Raw genomic sequence first — 23,615 nt, 5'->3', positions numbered from 1 at the left:
AGAGAGAGAAAAGAGAGAGAGAAAAGAGAGAGAGAAAAGAGAGAGAGCGCGCGAGCAGCAGCGTGCACGAGAGAGAGAGAGAAGGAGCGTGCACGAGAGAGAGAGAGAAGGAGCGTGCACGAGAGAGAGAGCAGGAAAACTGGCTAAAGATTGGTGGCACAATACTCGCAGTCGCCATTGTCTGCACCTTTTTATGCGAAATATACAGGCAGCCCCCAGGCTGTGACAAGTATTGTTCAGAAGCCCGCTTACAAGTTGATTTGTATGCAAGTTGGAACATGTTGCAGGACAACATAAAGAAGCTGTTCTTAAGTGCAAAGAAATGTTTCTATGTCAGATCTTTAAAAGTACACTCTTATAGGAGGTTGGGGTCATAAATATAGGCATTTTTAAGTTGGACGATCATAAATCTACGTCTTATTCAACTTCACTGCAGATAAAGACAGAAAATTACCTGCAAGTTGTAATAATGTGCAAAACTTTGATCACCTCCAGAGAAAATTCTTTTAACACAATAATTGTTTTTGGCATCTAGAACAAAAGAAAGAAGTCATCAGATTGTACCATTTGCTATAAAATTAAATAAAGCTAAATGCATTTACATTCTCAATAGAAGGGACTACTATATTCAGGAGCATAGCAAATCACAAACTGCTTATGATTATTGAAATCACTTACTTTGCCTGCTCATATTTTAATGCAATACAGTTAGGATACTGTTTTAGCATAACACAGGTCTGAACAGAGCTTTAGAAACAAACAAGTGCATTTTAAATCTTTTGCTTGCTGAAGAAATCATTCCTGGAATGGAAATTCAACACAAATTGCTTAAAAAGTTTAACAGTATCAAATATTTCTCAGTTTACATCTAGCTTGGAGTTTATCTACTGTAGCTATTTAGAAAGTCATTAACTGAAAGTCAATAGCATTAGTATCACAGACAAGATAAAGAGATTTGGGCATAACGAAAAAACTTGGAATAGAGTACTACTGAGATTGGCAATTCAAAATTAAGTAAAGAAATTTCACAGAAATTCCGTAGAACATAAGAAACTTTTATATACAAGTGTACATATACTGACACCTACTGATGATTGGTAAAAATTGTCCACCGTGAGGAACCCATGCTCCTTTCACCGCACAGGGGCTTTTTCTGTTACTTGTCGACCCAGTTCCCAGTTGGCCATTTCCTCCAAGACCAAATGAATATACCTTTCCAGATGAAGTAACAAATGCTAGTGTGTGCTGCCTTTTACAAGAAGAGATAATATTGAAGTCAACTCCTTTTTAATTTCAGTCATGATATGTAAAATAATAGATCTTTGTCAGGGCCAATGATTTGCAAGAATGTTTTGGTTTATAGAACTTCAGAATTTTTACCAGTACTCTGAACATTAATTTTATCAACACTCCTTCAAAATAAACATTTCAAAAGCACACAGAATTATTATAATCCTAAAACACTGAAATTCCACAGGAGATTGAGGTGTGGCTGCAATCATTATTTTCATTGTCTGGGCTGTAAAATGGTTGAGGAGACTGCCCAACATTTGCACAATCTACTTTAATCTTCCTCCCATAATGGGTATCAATGGGTTAAATCAGTTGACTGGTGAATTTGACTAGGTTTGTCACACTTTAAGAGGCTATTGTCCAAGCAATGAAGGTGTCTGGAACTCTCATGGAAGCTAGTCGTTTGATCCACTCAAAATGCACAATGTACAACTTAAGAATTAAATATTGAAGTGAACTGAAGTGGGGAAGTAGGCAAAACAATTTAACAAATAATAGACTCAGAACATTTTCATCATGATTATATCAAGTGACTAATTAAATGGTCAGCATCGACTTAATGGTCCAATTCTATCATAACGGTGGGCTTCAAGAAAGATGTACATAACTGCATGAACAAAATAAACAGGAAAGGCTTGGCTCTGATAAGATATCTGGGAAATTGCAGCACAAAACTGTCGCCTGTCTAGGAAAGCTCCATCAGGCTCTGTCGGAAAAAATAAACCACTGGATTTTCAAGAACACTTTCAAATGCTAGTTTTGTGACTAAGAAAAGAAAAACAGTTTCTTTAACTCTTTCTGGCTTTCAAAGTCAAACAGGAAGATGCAGTGCCAGCATCTGCAAGTACCGTGTAATTTTTCCTGCTCCAATATATAACCCCGACTTAAAAAAGGTTAAGCAATATTTTAGCAAAATCAAATTAAGCTCTATACACAATGCCATCTAACAAAACAGGATACCAACCTTCCACATGCAATCTGTGTTATTACATATCCCATCAATTCAAAGACTTTTCTTGGATTTATCTCATGATTCGTGCTGTTATGCCCCAGTTGGCCATAGCCTCCAGCGCCAAATGTAAATACTCCACCTTCCTGCAGGTATATACATTTGAATCACAATTACAATAAACCAGTAGTAATCAATCAGGAGAAAAAGGCTAAACAGTCCCTTGAATCAATTCCATAATTCAAAAGATGCTAGATGACATACCTGAACTCAACTTAGCTGCCCTATCCTCTATTCCCAGTTTCAAAATGTCAAGTTTATAAAGAAGATTCAGTCATAAGATATGGGTTTTGCTGAGCCAGCATTTATTGGCCATCCCTAAAAAGCCATGAGAAAGTGAGTTGTGTTATTGAACTGCTGCAGTCTGTTAGGAAAGGGTTCCAAGACTTGGACCCAGTGATAGTGAAGAATTAGCAAACATATTTCCATGTCAGGATGGTAAGTGATTTGGATAAGCGATTTGGATAAGCAATTGCAGGTGGCTGTGCTCTCTTGTATTCTTGCCCTTGTTCTTCTAGATGGAAGTGGTCATGGGTTTGGAAGCTGCTGCCTAAAGAGCCTTGACAAATTTCTAGTGCATTTTGTAGATGGTACATTGTTGCCACAATGCATTAGTGATGGAGAGAGTGAATATTTGGGGATATGGCGTTAATTAAGCATGTTGCTTTGTCTTAAGTAATGTCAAGCTTGAGTATTACTGACAATCTACTTCTCTGGGCAGAGATAGTAAGAACTGCCGATGCTGGAGTCAGAGATAACACAGTGTGGAGCTGGAGGAGCACATCAGGCCAGGCAGCATCAGAGGAGCAGGAAAGTTGACGTTTCTGGTCGGGACTCTTCTTCAGAAGTCGGGGAGAGGGAAGGGAGATCTGAAACAAATAGAGAGAAGGGGTGGGGCTGGGGAAGGCAGGTGGGATGGTGATAGGTGAGTGCAGTACCTTTCCCTGCAACCGCAGGAAGCGCTACACCTGCCCCTAAACCTCGCCCTCACCTCCATTCAAGGCACCAAACAAACGTTTCACATCAGACAGAGATTCACCTGCATATCCGTCAATGTGGTCTATTGCATCCGCTGCTCCCGATGTGGCCTCCTCTACATTGGTGAGACCAAGTGGAGGCTCAGAGACCGCTTTGCAGACCACGTGCGCTCTGTTCACAACAAACAACAACACCTTCCAGTCGCGAACCTTCCAACTCCCCTTCCCACTCCCTGGGCAACATGTCCATCTTGGGCTTCCTCCAGTGTCACAATGACACCACCTGGAAACTGGAGGCACCTTATATTCTGCTTTGGGAGCCTACAACCCAATGGTCTCAATGTGGACATTACCAGTTTCAAAATCTCCCCACTCCCGGCCTCATCCCACGTCCGGCCCTCCCTCTCATTCCCGCCCCCTTGACCTGACACAACCTGTCAATCTTCTCTTCCACCTGTCCGCTCCTCCCACCTCACTGACCAATCCCCACCACTGCCTACCTTCACTCAGCTATCACCATCCCACCTACCTTCCCCAGCCCCACCCCACCTCTCTATTTATTTGAGCTCCCTTCCTCCTCCCCCATTTCTGAAGAAGGGTCCTGACTTGAAACGTCAACGTTCCTGCTCCTCTGATGCTGCCTGGCCTGCTGTGCTCCTCCAGCTCCACACTGTTATCTCTGACTCCAGCATCAGCAGTTCTTACTATCTCCACGTAAATTCAAATGGTAGTCCAGTTTTGTTTCTGGTCAATGGTAACCCAAAGGATACTGATTTTGGGAAATTCAGCAATGGCAATGTCATTGAGTGCCAAGGGGTGATGGCCAGATTCTCTCTTGTTGGAGGGGGTCATTGCCTGGTACTTGTGTAGTGAGGATATTACTTGCCATTTGTCAGTCCAAGCCTGTATCCCATCAAGGTCTTATTGCATGTGGACATGGACTGCTTCAGCAGTGACCTCACCTTTGAATATGCAGAGCAACTGAGTACCCATTGCCGTCAGGAGTAGAAAATTCCAATAGACTCTTTGAATTCTTTGTTCATCTTTATTCATTCATGGGATGAGGGTGTCGCTAGCTGGGCAGTATTTATTGCCCATCCCTCATTGCCCAGAGGGCAGTTAAGAGTCAACCACATTGCAGTGGGTCTGGAGTCGGTCATTTAGTCCGAGTTTCTTTATTCAATGAGATCATGGCTGACCTCCAACAACTCCTGACACAGACCTTCCTTGTTCCTAGCCTCACTGCCCACCTCCACCAATCTCTTAGACTCTTAATCAATCTGCCAATTCCAGATTCAAAATTAACAGGCAGCCCAGCATGAAATGCTACTTGCAGAAGTGTTTTGCAAAATTAGCTTTGCATGGAAGAGTTGTTTCTAACTTCACTCCCAAAAGACTTGGTCCTAAATTTTAGACCAAGCATCCTAACCAGAGACACCCTAGCTAGCAGATCTTGTCTCTCTTTAACAACCCAGCTGCCACTTAGAGCTACTCTTGAAAGCAACAGCTCTGTAACATCCACCATTCTACTATGCAGAGGTCAACCGTAACCCTTCAGCCCCTCTGCTGCCCTCAACTCTTCCCTCCTTAAGAAATCGCTGTACAGCTTTTCAGCTCCAATCAAACTGCTAACGTTCTTTTCTGGATGTCACCTTTCATCCAATTTGTCATTTCATCCAATCTATTTGCATACTATTTCAATCTATCAAATAAAAGCTACATATTAGCAGTCATGGTCGTTCAAGTATTTAAACAAAATATTTATTTGTGGAATTTATGCTTCACTGGTAAGCCAGCAAAAACCTTTATTGCCAATCTCTAATCGTTCTCAAGAAGTTAGGGACAAGTTGCCTTTTTGAGTATCAGTTCATGTGGTGTAGGTTCATCTAAAATGCTATTAGGGAGGATATTTCATAATTCCACATAAACATGAAAGGTTTGAGGTGCTGCAGGGTATCTTGTAAATGGTACACACTAGTACTAGATGGAGTGAATCTTCCAAATTGGTGGATGTGATGTTGATCAAACAGGCTGCTCAGGTGGATTAATGAGGTGGCTATTAAGAGATAATGCCAAAAATGGCCACAATGGGTAGACAATGAAGGGTATCAGGTTGGCAGAAGTTACAGGAAATCTTAACTACTTCATTGATCTACAAATTTCATTCCAATTCATTAGTTTTCCAATAAGTACTGTCCACATTGCTGAGGAAAAACAAATCCACTCAAGCATTTTGATACTCTTATGGAAATTCACCAGCAATTTTGGTAGCTTGGCTTTGAAGCAGTAAATTTGCAATTAAATGTACAAATCTACTGAAGGATGTGTGATCCTTTGAATATTCACCAAGGAAAATAACCTGACCTCTACCTTTGTAAGAGCAGCAGTGTGATCTTCGCCACAGCAAACATAGACGATCTTCTGTGTTCGAAGAGATTTCAACAGAGCAGGAACATATCTGTCTGGGATCAAAATTGATGTTAAATAAGAAATTTGAACAGAATAGTTCTGCTGCAGGCGACTATAATTTAATAAATCAGAAATTTGATAATACAGTGCATAAAAATAATAAAATCTAACACATACAAGAACATAAGTTACAAAGGGTTTTAAATGAACTGCAGCTAGTCTTTGTTCCCAAACGCTTCAATTTTTACTTGAATACTGATGCACTCAAATCATATCCCTGCCTAACTTAGCACAATACTTCAAGTTCTGATATTTGATGCCTTTAGGACACTGGATTGAGTCAAAGAATTCAAGGGTTTCAGCCTGCAACGTCGACTTTCCTGCTCCTCGGATACTGTCTGACTGGCTGTGCTTTTCTAGCTCCACATCTATTGAATTCAAGCACAGGGTTGCTTTGTGATCTGTTGCTCACATGCCTGACTATTGATTCACTTTCAATTTGAGTCGGTTAATCAATGCCATGTGCCCAGTAATTATAATACTTAACTGTTTAAATCAGAATTAGTCCAACATTCAGAAACTAGAACAAATCAGCCCAGTAGCTGTCAAAAAAATGCAATTATATACACTACAAATAAAATGCAGACTAAGAATCTATTTTCCTTCTGAGTAATGGGATTAATTTAGCACTTATATTGGTAAAAACACATTTCTACTCATTGACATTTATCTATCAATTAATACGGTTAGTTGAGAATTGAAGTACAAAGCATGATCTTGTGACTATGACATTGAGGTTTACTTATGACTGATTCTAATTGTTATCCTAGGCACACAAAAGAAACTCATCATGATTTTAGGACATGAAACATAGAAACATAAAATGGGTGCAGTAGTAGGCCATTTGGCCCTTCGAGGCTGCACCACCTGATCACAGCTGATCATGCAATTTCGGTATCCCACTCCCACTTTATCTTCATTACACTTGATCCCTTCAGCTGCAAGGGCCATGTCCAGCTCCGGCTTGAATATATCTAATGAAATGAATTCTGTGGTACAGAATTCCATAGGTTCACAATTCTTGACTGAAGAAATTCTTCCTCATCTGTCGTGACTGGCTTACCCCTTATTTTTAAACTGCGATCCCTAGTTCTGGACTTCCTCAACATTGGGAACATTCTTCCCACATCTAGCCTGTCCAGTCACATCAGGATTTTATATGTTTCTATGAGATCCCCAGCCCAGCACCACCTCCCCCTCCCCCTCACTTTCTTCTAAATTCCAGTGAGTACATGTCCAGTCAGTCAGTCTTTCTTCATAGGTCAGTCCTGCCACCTCAGGAATCAGACTGGTGAACCTTACTGGACCTCCTCAACAGCAAGATTGTCCTTCCTCAGACTAGGAGACCAGAACTGCAAATAATACTCAAGGTGAGGCCTCACCAAGGCCCTGTGTAACTGCAGCAAGTGATCCCTACTCCTATACTCAAATCCTCTCACTATGAAGGCCAATATGCCGTTGGCTTTCCTCACCCCCTGCTGCACCTGCATGCAACCTTCAGTGACTGTTCCACCGGGTCTCGTTGCACCTCACCTTTTCCTAAACTGCCACCACTCCGATTATAATCTGCCTTCCTGTTTTGCAACCAAAGTGGATAATCTCACGTTCATCAACATTAAATTGCATTTGCCAAGTATCTGCCCACTCAGCCAGCCTGTCCAAGTCACCCTACAGCCTTGGAGCATCTTTCTCATAGCACATACTGCCACCCAGCTTAGTGCTGTCTGCAAATTTGGAGATATTGCATTCAATTCTTTCGTCCAAATTGTTAATGTACATTGTGAACAGCTGGGGTCCCTGTAGCACCTGACTCTGCATTGCCTGCCAGCTTGAAAGGACCCATGTATTCCAAGTCTCTGCCTCCTGTCTGCCAACCAGTTCTCTATCCACATCAATACATTTCCCCTGATACCATGAACTTTAATTTTGCTTACTAATCTCTAGTGTGGAACCTTGTCAAAAGCCTTTTCAAAATCCAGATGCACAACATCTACTGATCCACCCTTGTCCTCTCTACTAATCACATCCTCAAAAAATTCCAGCAGATTTGTCAAGCATAATTTCCATTTAGTGAATCCATGCTGACTTGGACCGATTCTGTCACCACTTTCCAAATGGTCAGTTGTTACACTCTTAATAATTAACTCCAGCATTCGCCCCACCACCTATGTCAGGCTAACCAACCTATAATTCCCTGTTTACATTAGCTACCCTCCAGTCCACTCTTCCAGAGTCTGCAGAATGCTGGAAAATGATCACCAATGTGTCCACTATTTCTAGGGCCACTTCCTTAAGTACTCTGGGATGCAGAGAATCAGGCCCTGGGGATTTGTCGGGTTTTAGTCCCATCAATTTCCCCTATACCATTTCCTGACTAATAAGGATTTCCTTCAGTTCCTCCTGCATGCTTAACCTCTGTCCCCTAGCATTTACAGAAGGTTATTTGTGTCCACCTGAGTGAAGGAAGATCCAAAGTGTTTGTTCAACTGGTCTGCCATTTCTTTGCTGTCCATTATGAATTCACCTGATTCTTCAATGTAAGGGAATAACATTTGTCTTCACAGTCTTTTTCTCTTCACATACCTATAGAAGCTTTTGCAGTTCATTTTTAAGTTTTCTGCAAGCTTACTTTCACATTTTGTTTTTCCCTTCCGAATTAAGCCCTTTGTTCTTCTCTGCTGAATTTTAAATTTTTCCCAGTCCTCAGGTTTGCTACTGCTGGCCAATTTATATGCCTGATTACCCTTGTTAGCCACGGTGAGCACTTTCCCTGTTTTACTCTTACACCAGACAGGGATGTACAATTGTTGAAGTTCATACATGTGCTCTTTAAAGGTCTGGCATTGCCTATTGACCATCGACCCCTTAAGTATACTTGGCCAGCTTAGCCTAGCCAATGCATGCCTCATACCATCAAAGTTAGCTTTCTTTAAGTGCAGGACCTAGTCTCAGATTTAACTGTGACAAACTATCCACCTTAAAGAAGAATTCTATCATATTATGGTCAATTTTCCCCAAAAGATCTCGAACCATAAGGTTGCTAATTAATCCTCCCTCATTACACAATACCCATTCTAGGATGGCTTGTTCTCTAGTTGGTTCATCGATATATTGGTCACCCTCTATTGCATTGCTACAAGTGTGGTTAGTCCAGTCAATATGCAGATTGAAGTTACCCATTATAACTGTGGTACCCTTAATGCGCACATCTCTAATTTCCTGTCTGATGTCATTCCCAACCTCACAACTACTGTTTGGTGGTCTGTACACAACTCCCACTAACATCTTTTTTTCCTTTAGTGTTCCACAGCTCCATCCACACAGATTGCACATCGTCCTCCCTTACTATTGAGTTAAGCTCCTCCTTAATCAGCAATGCTACCCTACCTCCCTTTTCTTTCCTTCTATCTTTCCTGAAAATTGAATACCCCTGCATGTTGAGTTCCCACTCTTTTCCACCTTGGAGCCAGGTCTTTGTGATCCCAATTACATTATTTCCATTAATAACTGCACAGTTAATTCATCCATCTTTTTACAAAGATCCTCGCATTGAGACACAGAGCCTTCAGGCTTGTATTTTTGACATTTTGATACTGACAAAATCATAAGGAACTCATATGCACCTATAAGAGCAATCTAAATACAAAACCCAAAAGTCTGAAAGGGCAGAAGGGAATATAAAAATCTAACAGCCAGTTTATCAGCAATCTCTCATTTAACCACTCATTTTTCAGCACAACACAACACAACAAGAACTCCATTGAGATTTCTCTCTGGCTTTTCACTTCTAATTTTGCCTGCTTTTAAACTGGTTGCAGATTTCTATTTACTCACCATGCTCATCATTCAAGCCAAGTTGGCCAAATTTGTTGCATCCCCAACCAAACACAGCCCCTGAGAGTGAGAGTGCAAAGCTGTGCGCTCCACCTGCTGCAATCTGAACAAAAGGAACACCATTTAAAGATCTAACAGGTTGCGGTGATGGCTGGTTTCCAATATCTCGACCTAATCCCAGTTGCCCATTCTTATTCTGTCCCCATGAGAAAACTTGACTTCCTGTAAGACAGTTTGCAAAAAATTAAGAGAAAATACAAATTAACTGAGAAAATTTGATACACAATAATACTTCTCTTTTTCGTTAAGCATATACTTCAGTTAAACAAGGCTACAATACTGCCATTTATTTTTAAAATTTCAAACGCTGTTCGCTGATTTCTAGCTGTAGCAATTGGATACTTGAATTACTTGTGGCAATGATGCAACAATTAAAAAGAACAAAACTCTCTAGTTACTAGAAATCTGAAACAGAAACAGAAAATGAAAATATTTTGAACACTCGAGGGGTCTGGTATAATGTATGGACAGAGAAATGACAGACATTTCAGATCTGTGACTGTTCATCAAAGGCTGATATTCATCCTTTTGGTGAATCAAGGTTGAGCAACAAAAACTGGTCTTGCCAATTAAGCTCACATGCCAAAGTACTAAAAAAAAAGACTTCGATAGACTTGAACACTAAAAGAAATGAAAGTAACATGGCGATATAGTAGGGAGGTGGAATTGAAACAGATCAACTATGATTATTGAACAGCCTCAGAGAGCTGAAATATCTGATCCTGCTCTCGATGCTTAAAAGATCAAAGGACCAGGAGTAGAATTAGGCCATTCAGCCCATCGAGCCAGCCCCACCATTTAATCATGGCTGATCTGTTTCTCAAAACCAGTCTCCAGCCTTCTCTCAGCAACCCTTGATCCCCTCAATAATCATGATCCTATCTATCTCTGTTTTAAATATATTCACTGAGTTGGCCTCCATAGCCATTTGTGGCAATAGGTTCCACAGATTCACCACCCTCTAGTTCAGGAAATTCCTCCTCATCTCAAGTTCTAAAGGGCTGTCCCTTCATTCTAAGGCTGTGCCCTCAGGTCCTAGTCTCTCCTACTGATGGAAAGATCTTCTCTATGTCCCCTCTATCCGGGTCTTTCAATATTCCGAGAGTTTCAGATACCCTCCTCATCCTTCTAAACTCCATTCAGTACAGACCCAGAGTGCTCAACCATTCTTCATATGACAAGCCCTTCATCCGGGATCATTGTTGGAAGTCTCCTCTGCTCCTTCCAACACCAGCACATCCTTCCTTAGATACAGGGCCCACAACTGCTCACAATATTTCAAATATTGTCTGACCAGAGACTTATACAGCTTCAGCACTACATCCCTGCTCTTGTATTCCAGTCCTCTTGAAATTAATGCTGACATTGCATTTGCCTTCCTGACTGCCAGGAACCTAGATGTCACTTTAAGAGAATCCTGAACTAGAACTCAAGTCCCTTGGAGCATTTCCCCCCCATTTAGAAACTATATTCTATATATGTCTACATTCTTCCTACCGAAGTGCATAACCTCACACTTTTCCACATTGTATTCCACCTGTCATTTGTTTACCAACTCTTGTAGCACATCCAACTCCTTCTGCAGCTTCCCGCTTCCTCGACACTACCTGCCCCTCCACCCTTATGTCCTTATTTACAAACAGTGCCTTAAATTTATCAAATAAGAACCAATAAGCAAGGAAAAAAACTTTTAGTTGACAAACTAACAGTTCAAATTCCAATATTCTCATGCTATATTAATTATATTCTTTATAAATGAATTTTAACACTACTGTTTAATACACGCTCAAATTTGAAATATTTATGAAGAGTATTTTGAAAAAACTAATGAAACCTAAAATAGAAGCATGTTTACCCGCTCCACAATCTTCTGCTTTTTTTTCTTGGTTTTCCTTCTCTTCTACACATCATCACACATCCCTTGGAACCATCTGTGGTTTCTTGCGACTATCTACTTTTCCTTTTACCATGTCATTTAATTAATTTTGCCCTCAAACCCATCATTGATCTTTTTCCGCAAATCATACCACCTCCTCACCCCAAACTACATTCCTGCTGCTCTATTTTAAAAGCTGACTGCAACCTCCAAAGTTGGATGGTTTAAGAGAGAAGTTAAAATTTTAAAATTCTGAAAACCAATCACAACCTGCCCACTTCAGAGTTTAAAGGAAACAGAACAAGGGGCTAATGGCCAACTCTGGCCTAATAGGCATGTTTGTTCATGGAATAGTTTAATAAGATTGACAGCATCTGACTCAACAGTTGCCAACCTTGTTTAGTAGCTCATCTGAACCAAACTTTGCTGAGAAACAAAGTATCTTTGGAGTGGTATTTGTGGAGGTGCCCTTTCTCTGAGCTCCAAAAATTTTCACCACCAACCCCAGGCTCAGAATCCCCACCTGGATCTGTTATTGAAATGAATTGCTCTGGAATCCTCCACATCTACAGCAAGCCGAACCTATCAAATAGGCTGATTTCTGATTAAGAAACTGATTGCCTCCTACCGTGAAGCCAGAGGGTGGTAGTAGAAGGTTGTTTTAAAGATTAGAGGTCTGTGACCAGCAGTGTTCAGCAGGGATCAGTGCTGAGTCAGTTATTTGTCATTTATATGAATTGTTTGGATAAGAACGTAGGGAGCATGGTTAGTAAATTTGCGGATGACAACAAAATTGGTGGTATAATGGACAGTGAAGAAGGTTACGTTAAGTGTACAATGGCATCTTGATCAGCTGGGCAAATGGGCCAAGGAAGATGGAGTTTAATTGACATAAAAAAAAAATGCAACACCTTGCATTTAAGACAGATCAGGGTAGGATTTGCACAGTTAATGGTAAGACCCCAGGTGTGTTGTCAAACAGAGAGACCTAGCAGTTCAGGTACATAGTTCCTTGAAAATGGCATCACAGGTAAACAGGCTGGTGAAGGCAGCATTTGGCACGCTTGTCTTCATTGGTTCAGTATTGCGTGTAGGAGTTGGGAAGTCACATTGCAGCTTTACAGGACACTGGTGAGGCCAGTTTTGGAATACTACATACGGTTTTGTTCACCCTGACATAGGAAGGACATTATTAAATTGGAAAGGATGCAGAAAAGATTTACAAGGATGTCCCTGGAACTAGAAAGTTTGAGTTTTTAAGAGGCTGGATAGGCTTGTACTTTTTAACCTGGAGTGTAGGAGGTTGAGGGAGACCTTACAGAGGTTTATAAAATTATGAGGGGTACAGATAAGGCAAATAGCAAAGGCCTTTTCCCTAGGGTTGGAGAACTCAAAACTAAAGAGTACAGTTTTAAGGTGAGAAGCGAAAGATTTAAAAGGGACTTGAGGGGGAACCTTTTCACACAGGTGGTGCATGTGTGAAATGAAGAGGAAGTGGTAGATGCAGGTGCAGTTACAACATTTAAAATACGTTTGGACAGATACATGAATAGGAAAGTTTTAGAGGGACATGGGCCAAATGTAGCCAAATGGGAACAATTTAGTTTGGGAAATCTGCGTGGCATGGATGAGTTGGATTGAAGGGACGGTTTCTGTGCTTTGTCTCTATGACTCTAAGTACAAAAGACAAAAACTCTACACAGTGTGCAGACAAACTCAAATCTCCCCAAGTTCCTGCATGAAAATTTATCTCCCCATCCTCATTTGTCCATGCAACCCATCCTTCTTAATATCAAGTCCATCATGCGTTTGTCTATCCACAAATGCAACCTCAGCCTCGAGTATTTCCAGCAGTTTGAGCTTTTATTTCAGATTTCCTCAGTTGTTAGTATTTCTGCTGTTGGTTTACAGTCATGTTCAAAAATACACAAAAATCCAATAAATTATGGAATGTCAAGAGGAGACAAATTAATATCTGGATCATGAACTCAATCTTGTATGGATCTCAGTAGATTTAATCTGAGCAACATTCTGGTACCGACTGCATAGTTTCAATTGATACGTACATATAGGAAGGGAAAAAAGTCATTCAAGTGGAATGTACTAAATAGCAATTAAAAATTTAGCAAAACATGTTCACATTGAGTTGTTCAAAGTCTTGGCAAAATCTTTCCTTACCTTTTGACAAAGCAAGGGAATGATGATAACCACAGGCCACCTGTGTTATCTGTACTTCCACTAAGGATTTTATATTCCTGAAAAAGCATAAATAAGACTAACATGTCAAATTATTTAAGAATACCTACATTGTTGTAATATTCACCAAAACATGAGCAGGGAGGAGGCAGTTATCTGGCTGAGAGTTAGGTACACAAATGCACGTTGCACACACAAAAAAAGCTTAGAACACAAATTCAGTTGAAAGGCTATGATGCAGTGTTATTACAAAGACCTAGCTAAAGATCAGGTCTAGCTGAGAGCTAAGTTTCCCAACTATAAAACCTTCATAATGGACAAGAAAATTGAGCAAGCAGTACCAACAATATTGATAAGACAATTAAAGCAGTGGAAACAGAAAACTTTAGTTAAGGTGACAAGGCACTGGAAACTGAGCACATGGAACCAAGCAACAATAAAGGATATAAAACTTCTGTCAAGAGATCCAGTGACAGTCGCAGGAAATATATAAACAAATGAAGGAAAGTAATAATTATTATAGAAAACTTGAACTTTTCATAGACTAGTCAAATCAGAATAGCTCATATGTAAAGGCAATCAATTTTTAGATTGTATTTTGGGAAGCATTGTGTACTAAGAAGTTTTAGAACGGACAAAGAATGGGACTAAAGTCCCATTTGCTTGCTCAGATGGATATAAAAGATCCTACAGAATTTTTTTGAAGTGGTGCTGACAGGACATTCCTGGTGGCTTTTTGAGGAGGGGGTGTGATTATAGGACGTTTGTAGGAAAAGGATAAATTACCTGAGAGACAACAGTAAATATCAGTCAACATAGGAGTCAAGAAGGGAAGTATGACGGATAGTAATTTAGTGCAAACTGAGAGTGGGCCTCATGGACAAGGTGAGCTTGCAGAGTATGCGTGAATGGAAATAGAAAAGAAATTTGACAATGTGATTAGGACAGGGGACCTCCTTAAGAGGGTAGCATGGTGGCCCTGAGGGGATCTGAAGAATAGCTGTTCAGATATTCCCAGTCTTAGTGACAAATGAGGCTATGAGCTCCTTCTTTTCATTGGAGGGGAGGATAGGAAGTAGGATTTAAGAAGATGGACAGCTGTAAAGTAAAGAAGCCAAAAGTTAAATTAGCATTTCAGGCTGATCCTGGAATAGTTAACAGTTTTGGCAGATAAGAGCTGACCCTGACGATGCTTTGAGAGATTCAGCTGGACACTGCATTGGACAGTTAAACCAGTTATCCGCCACCTCTATTTAAGCCTGTACCTCTTCTACTTAAGGAAGTTAAAATGAGGGCTGTATTAGAGGGAACAACAATAACATTTTTCAGAAGTCTAAAAGGAATCACAGGCTGAGGTTCTTGATCAGATTGGTAACTGCAAAATTGTAGTGAATGGAGAACTAAAGCCAGATAGATGGGATTTTGTGGTGCAGAAGAGGAGAATGACAAACTTGATAGAGATATTAAAACTAACAATAAATGTTTTAATGAATATAGTAAAGAAGTGGTATATTAAAGAACTCCAGATGATACAATAGATGAGGAAATGGAAATTACTTAAATCAATTTGAGTGTTCAGATAGTATAAAGGAACAGGGCAAAATACCAGGGTACAGGGGATCCAAAAATTAAGGCAAGAATAGAATCTCTTTGAATATAACACAAGTTAAAAGAAAATAGTAATGGAGAAAATAACAGTACATACCATAGACAAATCTCCAAGATTTCACAATTCCTTATCCACAATATTTAAAGACGATGTACCAATCACAAATTTTCAATGCTCGCTCGATTTAGAAACTATGCCTTTAATAGTAATATTGCAGATATAACTTCTTTATTAAAGTAAAGGGAGGAAGAAACAAGGAAATTATACAGCTCTCAGTTTAACGGCAGCTATAGGGAGGTTACTGGAATTTATCTTTGGGCACAAAATGACTCAGCATTTAAACATTTATGAGTTGATTAAAGAATTACCAAGGAGTTGAAGGATAGGTCATGGTGAAAATACTGTTGAATTCAATGAGGCCTCTTATTGGCAAGGGAATGTCTGTGGACTTTCTCTATGAAGATCAAGGAGGCATTTGACAAATTTATACACAAGAGACTATTAAACATTAGAACGCATAGATTTGGAAGCAGCCTTGAGCTATGGGTTGCATATGACGAGTGGCATTCCCCAGTGATCGGCACTGAGACTTCAGTTTTTGGTCATTTTTACCACTGACTTAAATGAAGGAATGGAAACTCGATATCCAAAATTGCTGATGATACCATGTTAAGTGACAAAATAAATTGAATAGATGGGAGCAGCAAGATGCATGAATTACACCAAAAGTGGGATTAAAAAAAATTAAAACACTTCAGAAAGTTAATATATCTCTTCAAACATTCATCTCTTTAATGCTATATATAGTGTTTCAAATAAAACCATTTAAAACATCAAAGTGCTTACCTGGGAACCCGGACACTTTCTTCTGTGACAGCCAGACCCAACTGACCATCTTTGGCAAGACCCCAAGCAAACACATGACCACTATCATTTAGTGCAAGTGTGTGCATCTCTCCACATGAAACGGCAGTGATATTCTGAGCATCCAGAGCCCCAATTTGCTCTATACTCCAAAATATAAAATAATTAAATTTAGCTTGATCTCTGGGCATAGTATGGCACAAGATCTACAACAGTGACTACAATCAACATTCAGGGGTTAACATAGATCAGAAACTGGCACTGAAATACTGTGGCTACAACAGCAGGTCTGACCCAAGGAATGTGTCTCGGGGTGGGACTGTGGTGTGGGGAGGGGGTGGCGGTGCCGCCGCCGGTGCAGCACTCCAAAGGTAGAAGTGGTGTTCCATTATTAGTTACGGATTCAGTTACTGCCGTAAGGAGGGATGATATCTTAGCAGGATTGTCAAATGAGGCTTTGTGGGTAGGGTTTACAAATTAAAAAAAAAAGTCCAGTCACGCTGTTAGGGAAGTATTATCAGCCCCCGCACAGTCAGCAAGCAATTGAGAAGCAGATATGTAGTCATTTTACTAAGGTGTGTAAAAACAATAATTACATTAGGGTATCTCAACCATAACAACATTAGTTAGGATAATCATAGTATAAAAGGTTTAGAGGGGGCAGATTTCCTGAAATGTATACAGGAGAGCTTGTTACATCAACACGTAGCGGTCCTATACAGGGTGGTGCAGCGCTGGACCTAATTCTGGGGAATGAAGCTGGACAGGTGTTTGAGGTGACAATGGGGGAGCATTTTAGTGATAACAACTACAACACCATAATTTTTAAGTTTGTTATTGAAAAGGAAAAAGGTGGCAGGCAAAACAAAAACGTTTTTAGATTGGGGTAAGGCAGATTTTATTAAAATAAGGCAGGACCTGGCCAAAACAGACTAGGAAAAGCTACTTGTGGGTAAACCTACAGCAGAACAATGGGAGGCACTCTTAAAGGTTCCGGGGAGAGTACAGGCCCAACATGTTCCCTTTAAGGGAAATGTAAGAGCAACAAGCCCAAAGATCCCTGGGTTTCCAGGAATATTCAGGATTGGATAAAAAGATATATAATGGGTACAAAGGGAGAAAAACAATAGAGGCCCTAGAGCAGAAGAGAAAGTGCAGAGGGGATCTTGAGAAAGTGGGGGCATGAAAAACGGTGTTGAGCAAGACAAGGAAAATCCCAAGATATCCTATAAGCATATCAAGGGAAAGAGAACAACCAGGGAAAGAAAAAGGCCCATTAGGGGCCAAGGATGGAATACATGTGAAACTGGAGGATGTTGATAGAGTGTTAAATGAGTACTTCACATCCGTCTTTACTTGAGAGGAGGAGGATGCAAGTACAGAATTCGTAAAGGTGCACTATGAAGCTCTTGAGCAGATTAATATAACAATTGAGAATGTATTGAAAGTTTTAGTGGATTTAAAAGTGGACAAATCCTCAGGTCTGGATGAGTTCCACCACAATTGGAGATGAGGGAAGAACTACAGGGACCCTGACCCAATTTTTTAAATTGTCTCTGGCCACAGGGAAGGTGCCAGAGGACTGCAGAACAGCTAATGTGGCTCCACTTTACAAGGGTGGTCGAGATAGACCAGTGATTCTCACAACAGGGGAAGGAAACTACTGGAAAAGATCATGAAAGAAAAATTTAATTTCCATTTAGAGAGGCAAAGTTTCATCAGGGATAGTCAGCATGGCTTTGTCAGAGAGAGGCCTTGCCTAACGAATTTGACTGAATCTTTTGAAAAGGTGGCCAAGTATGTAGATAAGGATAGGCTAGTTGATGTACTTTATATGAATTTCAGCAAGGACTTGGGACAAGGTCCAACATGGGAAATCGATGAAAAAAGTAAAAGCTCACGGAATCCAGGTAACTTGGTAAGTTGGCTCCAAAATTAGCTTTGTGGCAGGAGAAGGGTTTGTGGTAAAAGACTGTTTACGTGAACAGAGGCTATTCATAAATGATGTGGATGAGAACGTGGGGTGGGTGAAATGATAGGTAAGTTTGCGGATGATGCAAAGACTGGTTGTTGACAGTGTCTGACAAGCCAACTGGTTAGTTGACAGTGAGGAGGGGAAGGTCTTAGGTTACAGGAAGATATAGACATGTTGGTCAGACGGACAGATAAGTGGCAGATGGAATTTGATGCACTTTGGAAGAAGTAACAAGACCAGGGAGTACTCAATGACTGGCAGGACATGAGGAAACTCAAATTCACAGTGATCTTGCAGTGCTTGTCCACAGATCCTGGAGGTGGTGGACAGGTTAACAGAATACTTTGACCTAATACAAGACACTTGCTTTTATCAGTCATGGCATAGTTTGTAAGAGTAGGGAGGGTATGCTGGAGCTGTACAGAACTTCGGTTAGGCCACAGCTGTAGTACTGTGTGCAGTCTGGTCACCACATGATAGGAAGAATGCAACTGCACCAGACGGGGTGCAAAGGAGATACACCGAGATGTTGCCTGGGGTGGAGCATTTCAGCTATGAAGAGGGGCTTGATAAGCTGGGTTTTCCCCTTTGGAGAAGAAAAGGTTGAGGGAGACCTGATTGAGGTGTATAAGATTATGAGGGGCATGGATAGGAGGGTTAGAAATTAGCTGCTCCCCTTAGTCGAAGGGTCAAGAACAAATGGGTACACTTTTGAAGTGAAAGGCTTAGAGGGATCTGACAAAATCTTATTTTACGCAGAGGGTGGTGGAATCTGGAATACATTGCCTGGGAGAATAGTTGAGGCTGGAACCTCACAACCTTAAAAACCTTTAAAAAGTACTTGGATGAACACGACATTTTATAATATTCAAGGCTATGAGTCAAGTACAGGAAAATGGGTAGTAGTGAATTTCTGGCAGTTCAGACTCAATGGTTCAAAGAGCCTCTTCTATGCCATATGGTTTATGAACACCACCATATGCAAGTTTTTCTTTAGAATGTAACCCATCTTGAATGGAGCTATGTACAATGCCTTTCTCCTCAGCTAGCAGTTCACTCAGCACTATGCTCAACAAAGCTGCCTTTTAACATCCTGTGAGTGAAGAAAAACTGCCATCCTTCCTTCCCTCATTTCGGTTACATATGACAACGTGGTATTAACTGTCCTCAGAAATGGGCTAGCAAAACACTAAAAAGTCACAGAAAAGAAAAGAAACAGATCACTTGGCATCAACTTAGGTATTGGAAAATGCAGTGGAAAAACACAGCTCTGCGAAGACTGCCTTACTAATTTCTGGGTGCTAGTGCCAAAATTGAGAGCTGTCTCAGACTAATCAAGCAACTGGCTGACGTATTCATGCTCATGAAATCATGACTTATAGACAACATCCCAGATACCACTAATACCATCCCTTGGTACTTCCTATTCCACCAGCAGGACTGACACAGCAGAGGTGTCAGCACGGTCGTATGCATTTAGGAAGGAGTTGCCATGGTAGTCCTCAACATTGAATATGGAATCCATTAGGACTGGTGGCATTGATTCAAAAATGAATAAGGAAACTTGATTACCATCTACTGCCAAACTATCAGCTGATGCATCAGTATTGCACCATGTTGAATACCACTATAGAGGAAGCACAGAGGGTGGCAAGCACACAGAATGTATTCTGGGTGGGGGACTTCAATGTTCAGCAACAAAGAGTCCTAAAGGAAACAGCTGCCATACTGAGTCTGCGGCAGGTGTCAGCAAAACAGAAATCAGCAGGAATCAGCATGATGGAAAAACATACCTGGCCTCATCTTCACCAGTCTGCCTGTTGCAGATGCATCTGTCCATGACAGCACTGGGAAGAGTGAACACAGCATAGCCCTTGTGGAGACGAAGTCCATCTTCATGTTGAAAATACCATCCGTTGTGTGTGTGGCAAAACCACCATGCTAAAGGGGATTGATTTTGATCTTCTTTGAAACTCACTCATAGGATGTGGCATTGCTGGCTGGGCCAGCATTTATCACCCACCACTATTTGTCCTTGAGAAGGTGGTGGTGAGCTGCCTTTTTGAACCACTGTAGTCGACATGCTGTAGGTTGACCGACGATGATGTTAGATCTACCAAGGCATGTCTGGGCGTCCATAAGGCATTTTGGTTCATTAGCAGCAGCCAAATTGTACTTCAACTTAACTGCAACCTCATGGCTTGGCTTTTCCCCATTTCACCATTACCATGAGGCAATGGAAACAAACCTGGCTTTATAGGAGTCAGGAGGACATGTTGTAGCAACAGCAGGCATAACCTAAGATGGAACTGTCAACATGGGACTACTTCACACTAAACTACAAAAGAAGCAAGTAATAGACAAGGCTAAGCAATTCCACACTGTGGATCAGATCTAAGCTCTCAGTCCTGTGCATCCAGTCGTGAAGGATGGTGCACGACTAAACAAATCACCAGGGGAACAGTCTCCACAAATATTCTTGTCCTCAATGATGGAGACTCTAAGCACATTAAACATAAAAGGTAAGGCTGAAGCATTTTCAACACAATCTACAGCCAGAAGTGCTGAGTGAATAATCATCTTGACCTCTTCACAGATGCCCACGTGATTCACATTGACGGCACTGGAGGCTTCAAAAGCTAAGGTAAAGACTGAAACAACTGCAAATGCTGTAAATCAGAGACAAAAATAAAAATTGCTGGAAAAGCTCAGCAAGTCTGGCAGCATCTGTGGAGAGAAATCAGGGTTAATGTTTCGGGTCGAGTAACCCTTCCTCAGACCTGTCACTCGACCCGAAAAGTTAACCCTGATTTCTCTCCACAGATGTTGCCACACCTGCTGTGCTTTTCCAGCAATTTCTATTTTTGTCCCAGAGGCTATGGCCCTTGACAATATTCCAGCAACAGTACTAAAGACTCTGCTGCAGAGCTTGCTGCATCTATAGTCAAGCTGTTTTAGTACAACTACAACACTGGCATCTACAAAGCAATGTGGAAAATTGGCCAGCTATGTTCTGTACAAAGAAAAAGCAGATTAAGTCCAACCCAGCCAATTACTGCCCATCAGTCCACTCTGGGTCATCAATAAAATGATGGAAGGCATCAGTGTTATACAGTCATAGAGCTGTACAGCTCAATCCAATTTGTCCATGTCAACCAGATGTCCTAAATTAATCTAGTCCCATTTGCCAGCATTTGGCCTATATCACTCTTAAACCCTTCCTACTTATCAAGCAGCACCTGCTCACTGACACACTGTTTGGGTTCTATCAGACCTCATTACAACCTTGGTTCAAATATGGACAAGACTAAGGCAGCGACTGTCTTTGACATCAAGGTCACATCTGACAAAGTGTAGTATCAAGGAGCAAAGCTAGAGACAATGGCAACTGGGGAAAACTCTGCTGACTGGAATATACCTAACGTAAAGGAAGATGTTTGTGGTTGTTGAAGATCAACCATCTCAGCTCCAAGCTCCATAGGATTTCCTCAGAATCATGTCCAAGGCCTAACCATCTTCAGATGCTTCATCAATGACCTGCCATCCATCACAATGTCAGAAGTGGAGATGTTCATTAATGATTATATAATGTTCAGCACTATTTGCAATTCCTCAGACACTGGAACAGACTATTTCCAAATGCAGCATACCTGGATAATGTCATCACTTCTTGGCTCAAGCCTCAGGTGATATTCTAGCTGAACAAATGCCAGGCAATGACCATCTCCAACTACAGGAAATCTAACTAACCAACTGTGATTCAACGGTATTACCATTCCCAAGTCCACTAGATATAGCATCCTGGGGATCACCATTGACAGGTCGGTAAAAAAACAACTTCCTACAACAGGAAGTAGGAGGTGCTTAGATACTTTCAGAAGGAAACTAGATCACAAGAAAATTTGCTGTCGTAGAAATTCACAGCAGAGAAAAAAAGCCCTTTGACCCATCAAGTCTGTGCTGATCAAAAACACCACCTAACTATTCTAATCCCATTTGCCAGCACTTGGCCCATAGCCTTGGAATTGCAAGTGCATATCTAAATACTATTTAAATGCAATGAGAGTTTCTAATTATACCACCCTTACAGGCAGTGCCTTCCAGATTCCCGCCACCTTCTGGGTGAAGACATTTTTTCCTCCCATCCCCTCTAAACCTAGTGTCCCTTACCAAAAATCTCTGCCCCAATCACTGATCCTTCCATCAAGGGAAATGTTTCTTCCTGTCTACCCTGTTTATGCCTCTCATAATTTTATACATCTCAATCATGTACCCCCTCAGTCACCTCTGCTCCAAGGAAAAACAATCCCAGTCGATTCAATCTCTCTTCATAACAAAATCTCCCCTGCCCCGGCAACATCCCCATAAATCTGTCCAGCCTGGGTTGATGAAGACACACACACACAAACACACACAGGTGGTAAGCAGACAGGAAGGTAGTCACAGAAGTCCACAGCAAAGAAAAAAGCTCATCAGCCCATCGCGTCTATGCAGGTCAAAAACAACCACCTAACTATTCTAATCCAACTTGCCACCACTTGACCCATAGCATTGGAATCACAAGTGCATATCTAAATACTATTCTTAATGGACCACAGGATCTTTGTCCTCCTCCCCTCACTTTGATGAAAGCGCAGAGTTATTACCACACCTGAGTATTTCGAGCATTTTCTGTTTTTGTTTTAGGCCAGTTTCTGTGCCATGTATTCTAAGCAATTAGTTTTTAAAACAAAGCTCCCAAAGATCAGGCTTGCCAACAAAGATGCCATCACTGCAACCTGTGGGCTTACCTGGTCTCTTCCTTGCTTTTTCATGTCCCAGCTGGCCCAGATCATTACATCCACAGCTGTAAACAGTCCCATCATCAAGAACAAAAACTGTATGTCTACGGCCACATCCCACATCACGAATCTTTTTGCTTTGGAAAAACTCACAGATTCTTGGTTCTAAAACAACCTCCTCATCAATGCCACCAAGACCAAGCTGTCCATACGACGTATTGCCCCAACACAGCATGGCTAATTTTGTAGATTTAGAATCTGTAGCTTCAATCAGCCTGCCTCAGACGGATTGTTCCCTGTATGAATTTGAAAGCAAGGCAGACAGACGAGTGAATCAGTGTGGAGCAGGACATCTCCATTTAAACCCCAGCCCTGCAAGAAAAAACATTTCTCTCCCACTAGAGATACCCATTCACGATCAGCCTGGAAAATAGCAAGAAGCACTTACAGCCGGAAGGGGACTGAGTGAGTGAAGTAGGCATCGGAGTATGAAGGGAGAAGGGGGTGGCGGAAGGTTGGGGGGGGGGAGAAGAGGGATAGCAGGGGAGCTGTAGTGTGGTGCAGGTTGGAGGTGGAAGGTGAAGAGAAGGAGCTGACTGGGGGGTGGGAAGTGGAATGAGGCGAGTGGCAGGGTTGAGGGATGGGGGCTTGAGGGTGGGGGTGGTGTTGAGG

The 23,615-nt window shown here is 41.3% G+C and overlaps 1 protein-coding gene across 4 annotated transcripts in view; it reads right to left on the bottom strand.

Annotated features, from left to right (window-relative positions):
• The window catches only part of herc4 (HECT and RLD domain containing E3 ubiquitin protein ligase 4), a 91,686-nt gene extending 68,447 nt beyond the window's left edge, over positions 1-23,239 (bottom strand). For all 4 annotated transcript variants that reach the window (XR_007264264.1, XM_048608711.1, XM_048608712.1 and 1 more), the window contains exons 1-8: positions 22,953-23,239; positions 16,170-16,329; positions 13,697-13,773; positions 9,583-9,804; positions 5,650-5,741; positions 2,258-2,388; positions 1,089-1,249; positions 455-531 (exon numbers count right to left, since the gene is read on the bottom strand). Coding sequence is in view for 3 of the 4 variants with exons in the window: in XM_048608711.1 (XP_048464668.1) it covers positions 455-531; positions 1,089-1,249; positions 2,258-2,388; positions 5,650-5,741; positions 9,583-9,804; positions 13,697-13,773; positions 16,170-16,329; positions 22,953-23,178 (1,146 nt within the window). In the remaining variant the exon portion in view is untranslated. The remainder of the gene's footprint in view (positions 1-454; positions 532-1,088; positions 1,250-2,257; positions 2,389-5,649; positions 5,742-9,582; positions 9,805-13,696; positions 13,774-16,169; positions 16,330-22,952) is intronic.
• Positions 23,240-23,615: the final 376 nt, after the last annotated feature.

Source organism: Rhincodon typus, chromosome 20 (genome assembly GCF_021869965.1).
Source record: "Rhincodon typus isolate 14 chromosome 20, sRhiTyp1.1, whole genome shotgun sequence".
Lineage (NCBI taxonomy): Eukaryota > Metazoa > Chordata > Chondrichthyes > Orectolobiformes > Rhincodontidae > Rhincodon > Rhincodon typus.
This window is presented reverse-complemented; position numbering and strand designations above follow the sequence as displayed.